Below are 23,239 nucleotides of genomic sequence, written 5' to 3' on the forward strand. Positions count from 1 at the left end.
TGAGCAAAAATTACGGTGTAGGACTGTTTTAAGTTCTGATGGATATGAGTCTAACAGCGCACATTTATATAGAAGTTGGTTAAGAAAACTGGGGGGGGGCACAAATTCTTTCTGGGGGCAATGCCCCTTTGCCCCCGTAGCGCCGGGCCTGACTGTACATAAGTTTACAAAGAACTGAAAACTAAATTGCTATAATGTGCAGTACAACAGAAATTAAAATAATTAAATGTGGAAAAATTACACAATTCATATAATAAATAAATAATTATAATAAAGTGCAAACTTTTGTAAGTTTGCAAAAAAGAAAAAAAAAGAAAACTGAATTGCAGCTATAATGTGCAGTACAATAAAAATGAAAACGATAATATAAACAAATAATAGAATATAATAAAAAATAAATTTGATTAGTTGTATAATAAATGTGACCCTGGAGCACAAAACCAGTCATAAGGGTCAATTTGTTGACATTGAGATTTATACATCATCTGAAAGCGGAATAAATTATCTTTCCATTGATGTATGGTTTGTTGGACAATATTTGGCTGAGATGCAACTATTTGAAAATCTGGAATCTGAGGGTGCAAAAAAATCTAAATATTGAGAAAATCACCTTTAAAGTTGTTCAAATGAATTCTTAGCAATGCATATTACTAATCAAAAATGAAGTTTTGATATATTTACGGTAGGAAATTTACTAAATATCTTTATGGAACATGATCTTTAATATCCTAATGATTTTTGGCATAAAAGACAAACTGATAATTTTGACCCATACAATGTATTGTTGGCTATTGCTGCAAATATAGCTGCTGCTTATGACTGCTTCTGTGCTGCAGGGACACGAATAATATAATACATTAAATAGTTATATACAATAATGATTAATAACGAAACTCGTTTTTGTTCATAGTTAATGGAGCTCAGAGCGTTACAGTCAATAGATTCAGACTATACAGTCACATGTGTATATAAACATATATAAAGCGGTCTGAATCACACTCGTGTTCATCCCACACTTCTCTTCACGTGCTTCTATAAAGATCTTTTCTTTATTTATTCTAGAATTGAATCTTTACGGTAAGTGACTGGCTCTCTCTGAATGTGCTGACGCCGTGAGTTTCTCTCTCTCTCAGTTATGGTCCATAAGAGCGTGAAAACAGAAGCGTCCCAGCATGAGAACGGCCCCCAAAATAACCCACGACTCTCCAGCTTTCTGCGGCACACTTACAATAAATAGACTCGGACAGACGGCCTGTGTTTAGAGCGCCAAACAAACATTTCACTCGTGTCATTACTGCAGACGCTGCATTACGCTTAATTCAATTTTCATTCAGGATTTTAATGCACCTTACTGAAAGATCAGCTGTAAAACATCACGGGCCGGACTCACGGAAACACTGCGAAGCTTGTGAGAACGTTTCGAAGCGCAACTCTTCAAAAGAATTGTTCACATTTATTTCAACATTTACATTTAAAAGCAACATTGAAGTAATATCATGTGATCTACATTTCACAACAAGTTTCTTTTGACTTATTTTTATAGACAGTAAATGCTAAAATAATAAGTGCATATATATATATATATATATATCACAGTCGTATGCACTGAAATATAATAATTCCCAATAATTCATCCCCAAAATGAAATTTCTTAATATTATAATGCAAATTTCACGACGTATTAAAATATCAAATTCAATCTGGTTTGTTTTTGCTCGCCTTGTCTTTATATGTTTATTTTAACTGGTTTTTACTGTATATAGGTGCATGCTATAAAAGAAGTGTATCTTAAGTTGTATTTACTGGAACAAAAAATTCATGCTCAATGAAATTGCTTTATTTTATAATGTGAAATTTACATCAGTTTGACCAAATAAAACTGGCTTGACTTGGTCGCTTTTTTAAATAGAATATAATTATTCCCCAAAATAACATTTCTTGTATTGTCCTCTGAAACAGACAATAGTAGTAAACCCTCAAGCCGTATTTATGAGTTTATGTTGTCAAAAAAGTGTTGAATGCTCCTCGGTCCGTCCGTCTAAGATGTGTTTGTCTATCGGTCTCTCAGCCTGTAATTAAACATCAGACTAGCTCACGCTGAACCCTGGTACCTGGAGCTCACAGCACAATCTGTCTTTGAGAGGGAGCTCTGCGTGTTTGTTTAGGAGTGAAGAGCTTTCGTAGGCAATAAAGTTGAAAAGAGGCAGACGTACAACAAACACACACACACTGGAGTGATTCATTCACAAACCCACACAAACCCAGCAGCGGCGCTCCAGCATCAGCAGCACAGAGATGCATTCATACACACTCACATCAACAACAGAAGACCGCACACAATACAGCCTCATCTGGACTCATCCTTCACTCAAATGCTCGGTTTGTCTTGCGGTATGACTGTAATCATCGAGATTTGTAAAATAATGTATTGAAATAAACCATTTTTAAATATTTGTTTGTCTCTAAAGCTTGTCAATTTTTAAAATTAGATTAACGAGTGTGAATGTGATTTGAATTGGTCACAAACACACAGGAAGTTGAACGAGACCTTGATCTGGAATGACAGGAAGAGGAATTATAATTCAAAGATATCCAACATTATGACACAAACTGTTGAATTTCATTCGTCCAACACAAGCAACAAATTCAAATCAAATTTTAAATATATTATTTAAAACTACATTTACAGCAGAATTGCTTGGAATTTCAGGTGATTTTAACGGCACTTGCTTTAATTTGAATTTCAATTATGCGTCCTGTTTAATAGATGATCTCAAATTTAGGAATTTTAAATCACTCTCAATTCAGTTCAAAAAACTTGTTGATTATTGAGTATGTGTGTTTATATGAAAGGACTTTAATGTTCATTCATTCAGTCCTGTGGAGTTATTTCAGGTAACTAAAACTAAATTCATAAAAAAGTGTTACCTGAAAAAAAATACAAATTTCTTAGTTTCATTTAGTTTAACTTGATGTACAAAATAACTTAAACTCAAAGAAACATTTATAAAATCTATAGACATTTTTTTTTTTAAATAATAAAAATGACAACAATACAACAAAATTGTTCAAACTAACTAAAACTAAAATGAAATCAGAAAACATAAAAATTCAAATTCTAAATATTACAAGATATTAGAAACAACATGGAATTAAAAATTAGTCCCAGTGTAAGACTGTTTAGGTGAACTACAAAAATTCTAAAACCTAAATGAGAATAAAATTTAAATCCCTGTTATTTGTCAATCTATTGTATGTATGTGTGTGTGTGTGTGTGTGTGTGTGTGTGTGTGTGTGTGTGTGTGTGTGTGTGAGGCTCTGTGGTGTGTGTGTGTGTGTGTGTGTGTGTGTGTGTGTGTGTGTGTGTGTGTTTTGTGAAAAGTCAGGACATAGATGTGTATAATGACGAGGGTATGACAGGTATTACAAGGTGAAGGTGACATCTCAGGACATTGACCCATGTCCCCACTTTTCAAAACACTTATAAATCACTCAGAATGAGGTTTTTTGGGGGAAAGTTGAAATGCACAGCCTCCTGTAAGGGGTAGGTTTAGGTGTAGGGTTGGTGTGGGACAATAGCACATACAGTAAGTACAGTATAAAACCATTACGCCTATGGAGAGTCCCCACTTTTCACAAAACGAACGTGTGTGTGTGTGTGAGGCTCTGTGGTGTGTGTGTGTGTGTGTGTGTGTGTGTGTGAGTGTGAGTGTGTGTGAGAGAGAGAGTGAGTGAGTGTGTGTACGTCTAACCTGGCAGGGTGATCCTCTTGAGGAAGAAGTCCAGCCCTATCGTTTGTTTATACTGTTTCCCAAAAGCTTCTTGTGCAAAGCGGATGGCCAGAGAAGTCTGAAAACACACACACACACACACACACACACACACACACACATATACAAATTAGAACAGTTTAAATCGAATTACATTGTTCTCAGCTATCCTGAGGCTCCGCCTCCCCTCTGGTTATAAAGGGAGTGGCTAAGGATGACAACATCTTTGATTGACAGGTGCTTCACATCGAGTGCCACAGCCAATCAGATCATGTCTGTGTGCAGTGAGAGATGGCCCAGATCCCCATTACCGCATAATACACACACACACACCACAGAACCTCACATACACACACACACACACACACACACACCACAGAACCTCACACACACACACACACACACACAGAACCTCACACACACACACACACACAGAACCTCACACACACACACACACACACACACACACCACAGAACCTCACACACACACACACAGAACCTCTCTCTCTCTCTCACACACACACAACAGAACCTCTCTCTCACACACACACACACACACATGTTCGTTTTTGTGAAAAGTGGGGACATTCCATAGGCGTAATGGTTTTTATACTGTACTTACTGTATGTGCTATTGTCCTACACCAACCCTACACCTAAACCTACCCCTTACAGGAGACTGTCTGCTATTTCAGTACACTCCATTCTGAGTGATTTATAAGCGTTTTGAAAAGTGGGGACATGGGTCAATGTCCTGAGATGCCACCTTCACCTTGTAATACCTGCCATACCCTCGTCATTATACACATCTATGTCCTGACTTTTCACAAAAACACACACACACACACACACACACACACACACACACACACACACACACACACACACACACACACACACACACACACTCTCTCTCTCTCTCTCTCTCTCTCTCACACACACACACAGAACCTCTCTCACACACACACACACACACACACACACACACACACACACACACACACACACAGAACCTCTCTCTCTCTCTCACACACACACACAGAACCTCTCTCTCTCTCTCTCTCTCTCACACACACACACACACACACACACATCACAGAACCTCACACACACACACACAGAACCTCTCTCTCTCTCTCTCTCTCTCTCACACACGGCCTGCGGTCTGGTTCTGCGCTGATGGGCCAACATTAATTCACTATGATGGATGTCTAATGGCTCCAGGTTTACAAACACAGAACGGAGTGACTTTAAGCTTCCAGTAATAAACTGACAGCACTCGTTCACAGCTAGACCAGGAGCATGAAGAGGAGGAGACGAGGGGTTCCCAAAGCTGCAACACTACCAGAGATTTAAAGTTATTATTTTTAATATTATTATTACAAACCCTCAGAACACAGAGAATAAAACTGTAAAGTTCAGTGTTTGTAAGAGAAAGAGATAAAGTGCGACAGAATAAACTCTTAGATGTGTGTTCAGGACGTGCGCTGGTCTGAGCGAAGACGGAGCGATCTAAATGCCTTCCACATGCTGCGTCTGACGGGATGCGTGTTTGTGTGGCGTTACGGTAGCGCCGTCCGCTTTAAGAGACATTTAAACAACCCCATCTGGAGCCAGAAGGGCTTGAACACGCACTGCTACCCAGAAGCCTCTGCTGCGGCCGCGAGGGTCACCGCCGCTGAGAGCAGAAACGCTGTGGATGCCACACAAACCAAACATAGAAATCCAGGATAAAGACATTTTTCCTGTGGTCTCAAACCCTGAAAGACATTTCGAGTAGGAAAATTGGCCCTTTCCTATAAGACTGAAACGCTCTAGTTTAGCAGAGACACAGCACTTCCCAAAATCACCTCACGTCAAACACTTTCACACACACCTAAGAAGAGCTGGGCTGACCATATCATTCATTGATTTTAATCAGCCTTCATTTTGATGAACTGATGTGTGACCATGAACCACAAAACCAGTCATAAGAGTCAATTTTTTGAAATTGAGATTTATGTATCATCTGAAAGCTGAATAAATAATCTTTCCATTGATGTATGGTTTGTTGGACAATATTTGTCTGAGATACAACTATTTGAAAATCTGGAATCTGAGGGTGCAAAAAAATCTAAATATTAAGAAAATCACCTTTAAAGTTGTTCAAATGAAGTTCTTAGCAATGCATATTACTAATCAAAAATTAAGTGTTGATATATTTACGGAAGGAAATTTACTAAATATCTTCATGTAACATGATCTTTACTTAATATCCTAATGATTTTTGGCATAAAAGAGAAATGTATAATTTTGACCCATACAATGTATTGTTGGCTATTGCTACAAATATAGCTGCTGCTTATGACTGCTTCTGTGCTGCAGGGACACGAATTACAGGTTTTTTTCAGCTGTTTACACACATTTTCAAAACTTTGCCTCTTTTTTTTTTTTAAACTTTACACAAAAATCCAAGAATTGCACAAAAAAATGCAAAATGCCTCGCATCTCTTGAAAAATGAAGCACTGCATTCGAAATATCACAAACACATCTCAAAAGCAAACATTTGTAAACACCTTTGCCAGAATATTAATTCCTGTTAGATTTGCGTGCGTTACATAGAGAACTGTGTGTTGTGTTTTGGAAAAAGTGTTTTATGAAATGAAAGTCTGAGAATTAGTGTCTGGTTTTGCAGCTTTGGTGTGTGCTTCTGCTGTTTCAGAAACTGTGTGATATAAGGGAAGATTTAGTGTGGAAGCAGCTGAAAAAACTTACTTAGTTCCACAGGTGATCTTTTATCCTACACTTTAAAATCCTACACATTTCACTAGAAATTGCTATTAAATTTCACAAATAATTACAAAGAAACAACAAGTAGCCTAACATGTGAAACTTTGAAGTAGAAAGACTAAACTATACTCCAAAAATCTTCATTCTATTTACAACTTTGAAAAATCATTTTTATTTGCTGTTTTGTGTTGATGCATCAACAAACCTTCACTAAACATTATTTACAGCATGTCAACCATCCCATAATCACAATAAGCTTTGTTTTTGTATAAGTTTTAACATGAAACAAAGTCTCCACATTAGAATTCTGTCAATTTTATCATGAAATTCAAACAGTAAATGTGTTTTTGTGGCTCTTTAATGTGTGCTGATAGATCGCTGATCATCTCTTTACTACTAGTTACAGCAGCAAATAAACATGAATGAGCATCAGAAGAATCAGAACAACTCGCTGAAATCAATCATGAATCATAATCCATCAATCAGTGATTCAACTGCTGAAAGAAGACAATAAAACTGCTCATAACATCACATTTACCTCAGGAAAGACATTCAATGACCATAAACTCAATAGTCAGATAGAAAAATAACTCTAGCCTAAACACAGCAAGTGGAAAGAGAAATCGCGATCTATTACAGCTCTCTATATGAAGCATACAGACTTTATTAGAGCCACAGAAAGACAAACGGTTTGCTGAAAAATGCACAATACATAATTTATAGCCTAGGGTGAAGTCATCATACATTCACAACGATTTGGGACAAATATAATGTAATTTAATAGAAAACTATGTGAATGGCGCTCTGTTCCGTGGCAGGCTTTTCTGTCGGCTGTATTTAAATGCGCGTCTGGAGTTTCCCGCTCTGTGCAGCGCGCAGTGTCACGTGTCAAAATAAACAACACGTGCTGTCAGTGATTTCCGCCTCTAGAGGCCGCTCTCGTGCTGTATAATGCAAGCGGACCCTTCTCAGACGGAAAACTATCGGCATGGATTTTTGACGATAACCGATAGTTGTGGCAATCAACTATCGGTGCCGATTAATCGGCAAAACCGATGAATCGGTCGACCTCTAATATATATATATATATATATATATATATATATATATATATATATATATATATATATATATATATATATATATATATAATTTTTATTTATTTATATATTTATAAATATAAATATAAATATATATATATATATATATATATATATATATATATATATATATATATATATGTGTGTGTGTGTGTGTGTGTGTCCGTGGTACATGTTACAAATGTTGTATTTTTGGACCAGTTTTATTACATTTTTGTTCCTTAAATCCTGTTGTTCAAAAGTAATCTGATCGGATTCTGGCCATTGGATTGGATCAAATCTTGAAAACGGATTGTTCAAAAGAATAACAAAGGATTCTGAATTCAGATTAGATCACAAAATCCAAAATCAAGTTTTGATCTGGATTAAATCCTCAATTTGTGTTGTTCAAAACGTTTTAGTAAGATTGGTATACTTTTGATCCAAAAAAAAAAAAAAACGGGATTATTCTGATCCCAGCAGAAGGGTGGATTTCAGGAACAAAAATCTAATAAAACTGGTCCAAAAAAATACAACATTTGTAACATGTAATATATCCCCAAACGGCAATATCAAACAAAAATATTACAATACAAGTGGTTTTTTAAAAATATTTTTTATAACTGATTGTAAACTACATTGGCACAATCATCAGAGACGGACCAGTCAGAAGTAGTTATTTGTGTAATTGGCATTTTTTCTCCATCAGCATGTCCCTTCAGGGACTCCGTAGAGCACTAGGAATCCAGATCTGGAAATCTGAAAAAGTGTGTATCTGGATCAGGGTGATCCAGTCCAATTTTGCAAAAGTAAGATGGGTTACCTGGTCCTGGATGGGATTTCTAAATTCAGATCATTCTGATCCAGATTAAACTTTTTGAACAACTGGCTCCTGATGTTTTGGATCAAAGGTATCTTACTAAAAAGTTTTGAACAACACAAACTGAGGATTAGGTCCAGATCAAAACCATGATCCTTTTTTTTTTTCTTTTAAACAACCCATTTATGAAAATTTGATCCAACCCGATAGCAGAAATCCAATCAGATTACTTCTGAACTTCATCATCCCTATAACAACAGGAAACTGACCTCACTTCCTGTTCCTGCTGAAAACATTTGCACATCTTTTCCACAATCAGTTATAAACGGACAGAGATCATCAGTCACAGAAACTCTGATCAATACTGACATTTAATGTCAGAAAACACACAAATACTGAACTAAAGTGACACTATTTAATATGTAATCAGCCCTGTTCCTCTGTTCAGTCTCTGTGTGTCTCAGCTTGTTTGTGTTCTACTGAGGATAATTAGACAGATTTTATAACCCAGGCACATGCACACAAACACAAGTTAGTAGTTAATGTATTTGGCAACTCAACCTGCTCTCACTGACACATAATGAACAGATTAAAGCTTAAAGCTCTCTTTCTCTGTCTGTCTGTGTTCCTCGGTGAACGATCACGAGGGTAAAGAGACAGACAGACGGGACACACTGCACTTCTGCACTCATTAAACAACATAAACAACAATATATAATAAAGAAGAAGTCATAATTAAACACAAACACTGACTCTCCCGGAGACGTGTGCATGAAGATCATTAGAATCCTCATTAAAACATGAATGAAGCTCAGCTCAAAGCCCAGCACAGATTAACCAGCTAGATTACAACAATCAAACCGCTGGTAAAAATAGCAACACCTTCACATTCATGTAATCTGCTCATGTGACCGGCTCTTATGAGTTTAACATCAATTTAGCAAAAACATTGTGTGAAAATACTGTTTCACCAGCAGAGGTTTGCAGTGTCCATCACAACTCATCCTAAACATCAATGCAATGCAAATGACTTCATACATTACATACACAGCTGTTCAAATGATTGGGATCAGGAAGATTTTAGTAAGTATTGTTTTTAAGGGTGTATTTATTTGAACAAAAATACATTTAAAAAAAAAAAACAGTAATATTGTAAAATATTATTGCAATTTTTAATATTGGTTTCCTATTTTAATATATTTAAAATTGAATTTATTTCTGTGATGCGCAGCTGTATTTTCAGCATCATTACTGCAGTCTTCAGTGTCACATGATCTTCAGAAATCATAATAATATGCTGATTTATTATCAGTGTTGAAACAGTTGCGCTGCTTAATTTTTCTTGGAACATGTGATACTTTTTTCTTTGATGAATAAAAAAAAGTTAAAAAGAACAGCATTTATTCAAAATAGAAATCTTTACTAACAATATAAGTCTTTATTTAACATCCATGCTGAATTTAAAAAAAAAAAGAGCTGACCCCAAACTTTTGAACAGTAGTGTGTATTATAACACAATTTTTATTTTTATTTTGAATAAACACTGTTCTTTTTAACTTTTTATATATCAAAGAATCCTGAAAAAAAGTATCCCAGGTCCCAAAAAATATTAAGCAGCACAACAGTTTCAACACTGATAATAAATCAGCATATTATTATGATTTCTGAAGATCACGTGACTCTGAAGACTGGAGTAATGATGCTGGAAATACAGCTGCGCATCACAGAAATACATTACAGTTTAACACATATTCACACAGAAAATTGCTGTTTTACATTTTAATAATGTTTTAATATGTTCTTTCAAAAATATTTTTTAAAAAACGTAACGTACTGACCCCAAACTTTTGAGCGTCAGTGTATCCTCTATTATGATTTTACAGTAGCATACAGTATGGTATTTCAGAGGAAACTGTGTATTAGGCTATAATAACATCTATAATTCGTGTTTATGGATGTATATCTCCATTAATATACATGAATGTAAATGCTATTTGCATATAAGAGATGAATACAGTATGCGATGTAACGCTGTTGTGAAGCAGAGCTGATCGCGAGAGCGGACTCTGCTGATATCTGATCAGATATCGATCGCTTCTGATTGATTTCTCTCGTGTTTTGTACCTTTCCCGACGCTCCGTCTCCCAGCAGCACGATCTTCAGCTGCCGCTCCTGAATCTCCTCCTCAGAGTCCGACATCCCTCACAGATCACGACACAAACACGGTCACGAACCGACCTCACGCCGTTAAACACCGAGAACCGGAGATTTAAGAGCAGCGGGATAATCTGATCACGATCCGCTCGCCGCCATCTTCCCTCGGCGCGAACCAACGCACGCCTTCCTCCGCGCCACCGCGGGGCGAGCTGTGAACACGCGTTACAACCGCGGTATAACCGCACAATCTCATAAATATACAGTTAAACTCAGCAGTTATCAGATTAATGTTTAATTCTGGAGCGAGCGCGATTTACTGTGTTTGTGTGAGCGGCGCGCCCCCGACGCCACCGGAATGGACTCGTCCTTCGTGACGCTTCCCTGTTGCCATGGAGACAGAGAGAGACAGAGCGCGAGAGAGAGAGAGAGAGGGGGGGGGGGGGTGAACAAAGCTTTATTTTAACATTAAATCCAAGACTCACAACAACATTGTTATTTTATCAATTAAAATAAAATAAAAAAATAAAAAATAAAACTCTATCATCAATAACACATAAAACCTAATTAATACCCCAAATCTCTAAAAAAAAAAAAAAAAAAATGTATAATTTGTTATACTTTATTTAATATATGCATGTATTTATTTATATTTTGTTCTTTTATTTTTAAAATACATATCTGTTCTAGATTCAGTGTAAACTGTGTTTTGGCAATACATTGTAACAATTGTCATGACAATAAAGCACATATTGAACTGAACTGAACTGAGAGAGAGAGAGAGAACTAAACTTTTTTTTTACATCTACACATGTACAGTTTTCTTTTCTTCTTCTTCGTCTAAGTATCTGCAAAATGACTAAATGTAAATGTCTTGACTATTTTCTTATTTCTTGTTTATAAAAAATGTATTCATGTAGGCTGATTATAATGATTCGTAATTATTTGTTCTTTGTTCATACAATATTCAGTGCTTTGGCAGAGAGAGAGACATTCTGTCTGATGCTTTTGAGAAAAAAGCATTTACATTCAAATGTTTTGAATGCAAAATATTGTATAACCATATACAGTAATATTATGTCAATACTAAACTCCAGTTGTCATGCCAAACAATATAAAACATTTGAGCAGTAAAAGGGGTAAACTAATCAAGACTCGTCTCAGCACTTATTGCTCTTTGTTTGATTGCTTCATTGTCCTCATTTGTAATTTGCTTTGGATAAAATAATCTGCTGAATAATTAAATGTAAACGCAAATCTAGTTATTATTATTATTGGTAATGGTGTTTATTATTATTATTATTATATTATTTTTGTAAATGCAAAAGATGTTCTGTTCTAGAATTACTTATAGAAAAAGAAAGAAGGAAAGAAAGGAAGAAAGAGAAAGACTAACACCTTGCATCTGTATTATATGATCTTGGCCTCAATAAAGCACTATGTTGGGTGTGTCTGGTGTCATATGGTGAGGGAAACACACACACACACACACACACACACAGAAAGCATATCAACAGATATCACCAGGAATAACACACTTAACTCACTAATATCTCACTGCACCAGACTGATGTAAAAATCTGATTCAACTATGAAGAGTAAGCCAAAATAAAGATATTTAAGATATAAACTAGGCTATAATTACACAATCAGTTTATTAAAGTGAAAAATAAATGGCTGATTCAACACATTTGTTAGAGTCTAAATGTTTCCAAGCCTAGTTTGAGAATCATCTTTGCATGGGCTTCTCCACCCCAGAGATCAGATATCACGGTGTGCGTTTCTTCATCTATTATCCGAGCAATCTGCTAAAACCTGCAGCTGTACAGAGACCCGAGCTCTGATATAACAGACAGAAACACACTTCCATACATCATACAGCGGCGGATCTACCGGGGTGGCAAGTGCAACCCTAAGAAAAAGCTGTGCCACCCCAGAATTATCACAGAATAAAATATAAATGTAAGCAGTGTTTCATGTGCTACTCTTCAGCCTCGGCGATGGTGCACGCGCGATGGTGCACGCGCACGCAGCGCGCCCAGTGTAGTCGGCTTCATTAACAAATGACTCTTAAGAACCGGTTCTTTTTGAGTCAAAAATACAAAGCGCAGCCCATTTGTTCGTGAATCAGATACTGCTTCTCGGTTTATTCAGAAGTCCTCTGAGAAATCTAATCCCGTCCGGATGTGTCTGAGATTCATCCCGTAATTGTTTGGTGATCGATTCTCTGACCGCTCGCGCCACTTTCATCAGATATAGAGGCCTTTCTGCCACATCTGACCAAACAATAACACGAGCCGATCACGAAAACTAATAGCAGAGTTAGGTAAGAATCTTGTATTGCAGTTTTCTCTATTGTTAATTTAATATAACTGATTTTAGTTGGCCCATTTTCCCAAACCATTAATTCAGTTCTCAAAACATTTGAGAACAATTTCTAAAAAAGTTTAACAATGAGATTTGGCAGCAAAACTGATGACAGCAATCAGAATCTCTGCATCCTAACAACGGAGAGAGCTGACCGAATAATATACTTACACATTCAGTATAATTACAGTACAGTACCAGTACATGATGGAAATTTCACTCTTCTATATGTACAGTAAACTGTAGCACGTGTTGTACACCTTCAAACATGTGACTGTCAAATTTTATCTGTAACCATCTTTTATGTGCACTGCATGTCTGCAGAACTGAGAAATGACTGTCTACAGATATAGTCTTGTGTCAGGAGACCAGGAAACTGCTGTATACTGTACACTGTAATGAGATCTGACCAAAAGTGCAGAGGATGCTGAATTTACTTTATTTTATTTTGTACTGTACTGTATTGTGGTGCATACCAAGTTCATATACAATTCTTTGGTATTTTAACTTTTCTAGTGTTTTTCATCTACTGCAAGATTACTTTAGAGTAGTAAAATGAAAATGATCCGTTCCCAAAAGTTAATTGCTGAATTATTATTATTATCTGTAATTTAATTTATGTTGTATACTGTAATAGACATGATTGAGCTGCAAAAATAATTGAATCCTAATAAGAGCTTTTTGTTAAGTGTTATTGATCTCATGAGTGTTCAGGAAAGTCTTCTGTGTATTTGAATTGTTTGTAAGTATTTAAGAATCCTGTAATAACTAGATTGAAAGGTTTGAAAGACAATTTTATGCTGGCTTGTCTTAAAGTGTTGTTTAAGAAACATAAATAGTTTGGTCAGTTAGATGTTCTAGATGTTTGCTAAAGTGCTGCTAGTTGTTTGCTAGGATATTCTGGTTTATTTTTAACTTATGATATAAGTTTTTCATATTGTGTATTGACTTGGTGCCATGATGGATATTGAAACGTTGTTATTTATTTTTCATTTTAAACAGTATAGATGATTACTTAATGGTAATGCAATATTTGTGAACATAACACGTCAGACAATAAATCCCCAAAATCTTTGCATGCTTTGGTGTTGCCACCCCTCATAGACCCCATGCCACCCCTTTGCCACCCTAAATATTATTTTCTAGATCCGCCCCTGCATCATTAGAGTCTGAAGCGCGTCAGACCCCCCACAGACTCCAGATCTACCTTTAATTTCACTCCAGAGTCCAGCTTCTCAAGCTTTCATTCATCAGCGCATCACGACGTCGTCTGAGAACATTTCAGTCGCGAGGATTCGGTTTTGCTGTGCGCGAGCAAAGAAAACAAACAGCAGAACGTTCAACCGACAGCAAAAATAGATCTCCTCAGAGAGGAATTGCTGGATTTGCAGAGAGTTTTTGTAAAGTCATGGAGAGGTTTGACCTAATGGAGCTCCAGGGATCTCTAAACTGAAATAAATCACCAGACAGACACTGGAGAGACTGTGAGATCGAGACTGGCTTCCCGCACGCGCTGCACGGAACTTTCCTCAAACAGCGCGAACGAACGCGAACGATCCAGAGGCTCGGATCACTATTATCAATTATTCAATACATATTCGCTTGCTTTGAGAGTTTATCTGAGGCAATGCACACAAAATGAACGCTATGCATTTTGATCATTGCAAATTTAGCCTATAGCTATTAAATATACATTGGCCGACTGTGCACGTGATAGGCCTCAAAACAACATTGTACACTGAAGTAGGCCTACCGTAGTAAACCAAAGAAATTAATTGCAACAAGATAAAAAAAAAACTAAAAAAAAAAAAAACTATAATAATAATAATATAAATACGTTTACACTAAATATAGGAACATAACAGTTTCATTAGCAAATGAATAGCCTACAGGCCTGAATGCGTAATGTTAACACACGAGAGATTTGAGTTAAAAATAAACTTAAATTCAGATTAAGTGTAAACTGCAACAGCGAGCAGCTAAAGAAACGTTTTTAGTGATCTATTATTTTTATTTATGCAGCTGAGCATCAGCAAGACATGTTGTCTCACCAAATTTATAATATCACTTTTTATAATTATCACAAATGTAGACAAACACACACACACACACACAAATACACAATACACAAGAGAGAGCGAGAGAGAGAGACCAGAACAGAGAAAAATAGCTACACACAATGGATAAAAAATTAAATTATGAATAATAATAATTATAATAATAATAATAATAATAGCATAGTGTACGGTTTTAAACCAGCCTACTGTAAAGCATAATTTGCATTAGACTACATTAAATGTTAAGACAACAACGACAGCAATAATAATAATAATAATAATAATAAAATAGTATTAAGGTGAGTTATCTCTACTCATCTCATCTGATGTGAATTGTTATCTTTATTTCAAAGCAAGGAAATGTTTTCGGGGCTCTCTTAAATATTCCATTGAAGAAACATCCCAAAAGTCAAGCTGGAGTGTAATTGGACATGATAATTAGACATGATAATTAGACGTGATGCTGTGACATGTTAACTGCTGGAGGCGCGAGGTTAAACACGCGCGCGCACCTGTTAAGCATTTCCACGCGCGAAACATCTGCTTCACATCACACGCCCGCGGACTCTTTCACTTCATCTGCCGGATTACCGGCGATCCGACGCCGAGAGAGCCGAGCAGCTACGAGATTCACCGAGAAACAACCGCACATGTGCGGACTCACACAAGACAAAATATAATTCAATTAGGAGATAAATGAACGTTTCGCAGGTGGACGATCCCGAGCCGCAAGAGCGAAGTGTATGAAATGCCAATTTTCTTTCATTAAACGTGAAACTTGATCTACAACAACAACTGGCTCATGTCTCTGCGCGGGAAAATGATTGCCCTGATTACGCGCCATTATGTGTGACAGGCGCGCTCTATTAGCGTGTATAAAGAAATTGTCCTTGACGTCCAAAATTTGACCAAAAATATACAGGCATTCACGGAATAGTAAAAAAGTACTTATGCACTGGGAAATTGCGAGGCCGCGTTAAAGTTGCAAATCCTGTCAAAATATGGACTAGTAGGCCTATAGATGACAAATGACACGCGGGAAACACTGAACACACATCAGCTCACACAACAGAGCGATTCATTACAAGACGACACCCAATAACCACGTCAAACTCCTCGCCCTCTTCAGAATAAAAGCTTCAGTTCGAATCAGTTAGGGTTTGACATCATGGCGTCTCTGAAAAGCGTGACCCTGGACCAGTCACAAGGGTCAAATTAAGGGTTAAATCAGATTTATACTGAATAAATAATCTTTCCATTGATGTATGGTTTGTTGGACAATATTTGTCTGAGATACAACTATTTGAAAATCTGGGATCTGAGGGTGCAAAAAAATCGAGAAAATCACCTTTAAAGTTGTTCAAATGAATTCTTAGCAATGCATATTACTAATCAAAAATTAAGTTTTGATATATTTACGGTAGGAAATTTACAGGACATGATCTTTACTATCTTAATGATTTTTTGGCATAAAAGAAAAATGAATAATTTTGATGCATTGTTAGCTATTGCTACAAATATACCCGTGCTACTTTTGTGCTGCAGGGACACAAATGGCTTTTCATTTTCTAATTCTGTGCACTGGTTGTTTGCAAACAAATGAATCGATATAAAAAGCTTGTAATCTCCAAAGACAAGAAGGATCTCCGAAGCACTGGAGCTTTGTTTTGTCTGTGTGCTTGTGATCATTTCAATGCCAATAGAATTTGGAGTGGCAAAATGAAGCTCCATCTGCGAATGATTTCCAGATCAGCTCCAGCGAGCCCGTTTGTGCTCGAGACTAAAGCTGCTCTCTCTTTCTCTCTTTTTTCTTGGTCATTACACACATTTTCCCGGAAAGTTGAACCGTCGGACTCGCTGCATTTATGCTGAAGAATGTAAAGTCTCGTGCTCGTCTTTGCACATGCACGCGCTCGCTGAGAAATGACTTCAAAATATCGAGCATCAATTTAAACACGTTAACCCAAAACAGATACACGCTTAAGAAAAATACTCGTGTTAAGAATGGTACTGTGCTTTTTTTTAACTCTACTGAAACTGCTGGAGTTTCTCCACGGGCCTCGTAATAACCTCTCATTGGCATCAATGGATTCAAAACCAACAGCAAGGCATTAATGTCGAGATTAATGTCAAATATTCCTCACATTTCCCAGCATTCGCCGTAAATCTGTCATTGCTTTACACCTTAAAACTGCCAACAAAGAAAACAGGATGAATTGTGATGAATATTCGGCGTTTTTAAAGCGCTCATACAGGCCTCACGCGACCTTATATATTTCTAGAGTTATTTCGGTTCACATTGCATGCATTTAAAATGTAGCCGGTTGACACTATTTTGTGTTGAAAAATATGACTTTACTGGCGTTTGTCATATACGCAGCAAGGGTTAATTTGGTTGTTTTTGACATTTCTCCACGCAAAACCTAATTTGAGCCCAAAGACTAAAATGACTGAATAACAAAAACACAATGTCAGCAGCTCGTTGGTATATCTGATGTTCTGTCATACAAAAGTAGCCTATCTTTGTGCATGAAATAAAATGCCACGGAAAGCACAGGTGTGATGTGCATTTCAGCTCTCCATCCGTCAGAACAGAACCTGAGACGAGCAGCGGTTGTTCTGGGTTCATCTTCACCCTGTTCATGTGATTCAGATGGGAGTTTAACTGAGAAGAGCCTGACCCCGGTCATGTCCACCTGCTCTGAACGCTTTGGTCTGTCGGTCAGAGAATCACTGCAGCAATCTTACTGTTTGAAGAGTGATGGAGTCTGAGAGCTGCTTGTCTTTTCATTTTTAGCTTGCAAGAAAACACCACAGAGCCCATCATCTATTTTACAGTATTTAAAGAATCTCATGTGTCTGATTTATTATTAAACAAACGCTTAAAGCATATCTTGCGTAAGAACGTTTAATCTACTAATCACACAATACCGAGAATAATTCGGTGTGTCAGAATAACCACAATAAACCAAGCGAAATGCAAGCTATGCTAATATTTTTTATTGAAATATAATTCATACATTTATACACAAATGTTAAATAGAATTCGCTCTGTAATTATAGTCAAGGGTATTATGTAATGAGTTGAGGCCTTGTTCTGATCATAAATCTGTGTGTTTGAAACGCCCGACAAAACAACATTAACTCACAATCCCGATACATGTATTATTAGTATCATAATTATTATTATTGAACAGGGCGGTGATGGTTTTATTATAGTTTGTTGATTTTATTTTGTGCACTGTTTATAATCTCAATGGATTTATTGCTGTTATGAATTTCAGTCATTTCAATAGCCTAAGTTTCTTCTTTTTTGTCTCCAGTAAATATCAACGAGGCTAAAATGCGTCACGTGAATGTGGAGTTTATGTGGATCTGAAATATGGATTCAACTTAAAAGCACAATTCTGCGGCATGATTGCTTAAAATAACACAAATACATGAAAACCCTCGATCTGAACTAGGCGGTTTTCCCTCAGAGGAACGTAAATGAAACCAGAGCTTTTGCATAGCATTTACACTTCTTCTAAATGTGGATTTAACGATTATTTGGTGACTCTTCTTTGCTGTTTTGTGTCAAACTTACACTATAATTTAATGACTCCAGTGGGCTCATGTCACGGGTCATTAATTTCATGCTTTTACTTTGAGGACTGGCATCTCATAAAATGCGAGAAACACGACTGAAATTATGCTTCATACGTTTTAATGTTTGATTTCTTTTTCATTAAACAAAACAAGTTACACTAATATGAAAACATACAAGTCGAGTAAACGTTGTGACTTCACTGCTCACTTATTGAGTCCAACAAAGCAGTATTTTCCAAACATTGTGAACTGTGGAAAGTGCCAGTCTTACCGCAAGAAACGCGCAGAGTAACGACATCAAGTGCTGTTTTCCAACCAGAAGAAAGAATATTTTGCTAAAAACCGACACATTTTTCATACATTCTGAAATAAAATCCTAATGGTGTTTTATAGGGAGTAAACTCATATAGTACTTGTTAGAAAAAAGGCAGTTTCGGCCCGAATTCGAAGGCAGTTCTGTAAATAAATCTCCCGGTTTTGGCTCCTCGGTCGGTGTGCTCCAGGCCCGGCTCCAGAATCAGATCACTGAGGGTGCTTCTTAAATTAGTGAGGGTGCTCGAACCTTAATATCTATAAAGGCTTTATTGCCGTCCATGGCGCAAAGAGCTGTTTACAATCACTAAAAATCACTCTTAATTCATCGCGATCTCACAAAGTTACACGAATCTCTCTACACTTCGTTATAACGAGATGATTCGTGCCGAACACAAAAACACCGGCGATTTGAGCGGTGAGTGGATTCTACATAAGCGCCTCTGATTGGCTGTTGGGTTCAAGAAATCAACAGATATACTGTGATCGGCTACATTGTTCAACGCTGCAAAAACACCTTGAAATAGAAACCGCCGCAAACCGTAAAGCACTCGATAGTTTGCCAAAATCTGCGATGAAATGCCATTAATGCAGGTTTAACGGAGGGTGCTACTGATTTCGTTTGAGCACCGTTGAGCACCCTCCTGCACCCCCGTAGATCCGGGCCTGGTGTGCTCAGTAAACGACAGTCTTTAGTAGAATAAATAGTGTAAGTCCCGGTGTCACTGGCTTCCCGTGCATGCGGAGGACAGGCTCCAGGCGGGAAGGCAGTATGTGTACGGATAGTAATAGGAGAGCAGCGGCGGTCGCAGCACTTCACCGGGGCTGTACTGCCGCCGGTCGTCGCGGACCAGCACCTTCACGGCCACTTTCTTCGCCGCCGGGGCCGAGGCCAGCAGATCGGCGGCCATCTGGCGTCGCTTGGTTTTGTACCGTCGGTTCTGGAACCAGATCTTGACCTGCGTCTCGGTGAGTTTGAGAGAGGCGGCGAGGTCCGCGCGTTCCGGTCCAGACAGATAGCGCTGATGATTGAAGCGCCGCTCGAGCTCAAACACCTGCGCGTGAGAGAACGCGGCGCGGGAACGCTTCTTCCGCTGCTTGGGCTGATCGCTGCTCTTCTCCTCGCCAGCGTTACAGTCTGGAAAAGAATCCGAAACGCTTTACTGGCGTTGAATGCATGCGCTATTTTGTATAACTGTCTCTGAAGTTCATAATAATGGAACAGAATAGAAATGGAATAATAGAATACCATGGTATTGCCATGTGCGATAAACAAAAAAGTCTACTAAGAAAAAAAAAAGTGCATGGTAGTGCCATTTTTTAATTTTTTATTTTTTTTGGACTTGGAACCTTGATACATATACACGTTTATATGCATACCTTTCTCAGATAAAGTTTTTGAAAACATGCGCTTTTTGTACAATTGCCTCCAAAGTACATAATAGAATATTAGCACATGTGCGATAAACAAAAATAGTCTACTAGTCTATACTTAGAAAAAAAAGTGCATGGTAGTGCCATTTTTTTGACATGGAACCTTAATACTATATACATATAGGCCTACACGTTTATAAACATATACATCTTTCTCTGATAACGTTTTTGAAAGCATTCCTTTTTTTTGAACAATTGCCTCAAAAGTACATATAATACCATGGTATTAGTACATGTGCGATAAACAAAAAAGGTCTTAGTCTATACTTAGAAAAAAAGGTGCAAGGTAGTGCTATTTTATTTTTTGACATTGAACCTTGACACTATATATATATATATATATATATATATATATATATATACACACGTTTATAGGCCTACATATACACGTTTCTCCGATAACGTTTTGTTTTTGAAAGCATGCGCTTTTTGTACAATTGCCTCCAAAGTAGCTATAGAATACCACGGTATTAGCACATGTGCGATAAACATAAAAGTATATTATACTTAAAAAACAAAAACAAAAAAATGTGCATGGTACTGCCATATTTTGCGTGGTACCATAATTCTATAGTTTCTCTTTGATCAAGTTCAGTACTTGAACGGTTCGCTGAATATCCCCTCCACCATCGAGCATCTGGAGCTGATGTATTTCCAAACTCAAATAAAACTTTTTAAGTGCCAAACTGCGTTGTTTACTCACCGGACACACAGTCCAGGCCTTTGCAGTGTTCCGCCGCCGTGGATTCCTGATCCGTTTCTTCCGCTAAATCTGCGTCTTTTTCGGGCTTTGCGTCGATTTGCGCTTTACTGTCGTTGTCCTCGCTCATCCCGGAGTCCGAATCGTAGTTTTTGTGCTTTCTCTCATCGCTCCTGTCCGGTCCATCCATTTCATCGAAGATTTTCCAACAAGCGCTTTTTGAGAAACAAACATCCAGATCGTTCAAATGTCGAGACTCCTCTTTTCGGTTCAGAATGGCTTGAATGGAGAACGGCATCAGAGAGTTACTGCGCACAGCCATTTTAAGCATGAAAAGTCACTGTTGATTATAAAGCAACGGAATTAGGCGCTCCAGATCCGGATCAGATGGAGATTGAGCCCCGTGGCGGCAGTTCGGTCGCATCGCGGCCCGCGTGAAGGGAGTTTTTGTGGATGCGCATCCACGTCGCCAGAACGCGAGTGTGAATGAACACAGCGCTACTATACACTTCACCTGCGGCTGACACTGACCCTCAGCACACTCCCATTGGCCAGCCAGACAGCTGTTCCAATTTCTGATTGGCTGCGTGGAGCTTCACATATTTCAGAACACCCAGAACGCCTAACCCGTTAACCCTTAAACGCCCGAGGAGAGATGCTGCCCTGAATGAAAAGATATCAGTGACCCTTTCAAATGACAGTGACGACTAAATACGAGCTGATGACAAAGTAGGTCTACAGCACTAACAGACGCAAAAACTGCGCAAAAGCAAGAAGGATTTAACGCAATCTCACGCATCGTTCCACGGAACGTTTATAAGGAGCAAAATAAGGGCAACTCTATAATATGCAGTGTTCAGTAACATCACATAAATCTCGTTTATGCGTGATTTTATTCTCAGGTCACTCGCCGTCGGATCAAATGGATTTACACTTGTGAGTAGGCTATCTATTTCTCTTAGATGAAAGAGATGCCATATATTTTATTAATTAATTTATCACGACTTAAAAGGTGCTCGTCTGGCGCTCCAGTCGTGTTTGCGGGTCGCGACGGCCTTGTGTCATTTAATATATGGTGAATTATTTGTATCTTTTGATTAATAATTTTAAATTTGATCATTAAAAGCACTGACACAATCAAACCGCATATGAGTTTTAACAGATTTCGTTTATTCCACAAAAATAGTCACTAATTAAAAATAAGATTAAAATGTTTCGTCAAACTAATTTCGACTCTTATCCGCGTCACATTTGAACAAGTTTGTGGCATTGAAAATTAATGAGGCCTAAAAACGGTACCAGAAAAATACGAATTTACTATAGCCTATGCGTAAGACTCTGTCTTCATTTTCCTTTTAACAGCAACAGCATTAGTTGTTATAATAATAATAATAATAATAATAATAATAAACAAACAAAAAGTATTTTCTTATTCGATTTTTCTCTTTATTCTTATTTTTGATGCAGCTGATTTCGGCAAACTTTCCTCAAATAGCCTACTGCATAAATAAAGTGTCACATTAAATAAGTTTCTTATTGTGATATCGTGGCTCTGGCATTCTTGTTTAGATTAATATATATAAGCTATGGTATTATATATTGTGAACGTTTAGGACATACATTAGCAGTAGTTTAAATTGTAATTAATTATATTACGGCTATCAGTAAATTATTAACTGAGTTTAACGTAGCCTATTTAATAAACCAATCCGGTTTGTTAAGCGTTGACGGGAAATTATCAAACGTAATACGTAATAAAACGTAAAAAAAAAAAATAAAATAATAATAAAATAAAATAAAAATTCTAATTCAGTGTTAATTCCAAATAATAAATCATGTTGTTGGACTTTAAGCGTCATACTGATTTTTTATTTTTATCGCGTTGTGAAGTTCCAGTATAGCCTAAATTCGATTTATGCATTAATAAAAAGTAAAACAATGTTTACCAATCTCTCCTCTTTTCTCACATAGCTAATCGCACTGCGTTTTCTATCGGGTTTTTTTCTAATCCAGTATAATTGTACATATTTGTCTGTCCTGCTTTTAGCGTCAGAACAGAAAATATAGATTCTGCTGCTTTATTCACTAAATAGCATATTTAATCAACACAAATTACAAAATTACTGCTGACCTTTAATATAATATGATCAAATAGTATAATATATTACCATGAAATATGTAATATAAGT

The 23,239-nt window shown here is 37.2% G+C and overlaps 2 protein-coding genes across 3 annotated transcripts in view; both read right to left on the reverse strand.

The window, feature by feature from the left end:
* The window catches only part of rab28 (RAB28, member RAS oncogene family), a 26,183-nt gene extending 15,220 nt beyond the window's left edge, over positions 1–10,963 (reverse strand). Inside the window, exons 1-2 of one of the 2 annotated variants that reach the window (XM_058798724.1) lie at positions 10,563–10,963; positions 3,753–3,849 (exon numbers count right to left, since the gene is read on the reverse strand). In XM_058798724.1, the coding sequence (XP_058654707.1) occupies positions 3,753–3,849; positions 10,563–10,637 (172 nt within the window). In that variant the 5' untranslated portion in view covers positions 10,638–10,963. The remainder of the gene's footprint in view (positions 1–3,752; positions 3,850–10,562) is intronic. The other variant, XM_058798722.1, reaches the window with a different exon arrangement.
* Positions 10,964–18,199: 7,236 nt separating this feature from the next.
* Positions 18,200–21,784, reverse strand: nkx3-2 (NK3 homeobox 2). Its single transcript, XM_058798721.1, has 2 exons — positions 21,054–21,784; positions 18,200–20,054 (listed from the first exon to the last, which is right to left on the reverse strand). The coding sequence occupies exons 1-2, from the start codon at positions 21,379–21,381 to the stop codon at positions 19,639–19,641; spliced, it is 744 nt and encodes a 247-aa protein (XP_058654704.1). The 5' UTR covers positions 21,382–21,784; the 3' UTR covers positions 18,200–19,638.
* Positions 21,785–23,239: the final 1,455 nt, after the last annotated feature.

The sequence above is a fragment of the Onychostoma macrolepis genome, chromosome 14, assembly GCF_012432095.1.
Source record: "Onychostoma macrolepis isolate SWU-2019 chromosome 14, ASM1243209v1, whole genome shotgun sequence".
In the NCBI taxonomy this organism is placed as follows: Eukaryota; Metazoa; Chordata; class Actinopteri; order Cypriniformes; family Cyprinidae; genus Onychostoma; species Onychostoma macrolepis.

What these genes read in the sequence shown, in the direction of transcription:
- nkx3-2 (XM_058798721.1), bottom strand. Translation starts at nt 21,381, where the DNA reads ATGCTTAAAATGGCTGTGCGCAGTAACTCTCTGATGCCGTTCTCCATT. An exon ending in AGGCCTGGACTGTGTGTCCG is followed by an intron (nt 20,055 to 21,053) that starts GTGAGTAAACAA and finishes ATTCTTTTCCAG; the next exon opens with ACTGTAACGCTGGCGAGGAG.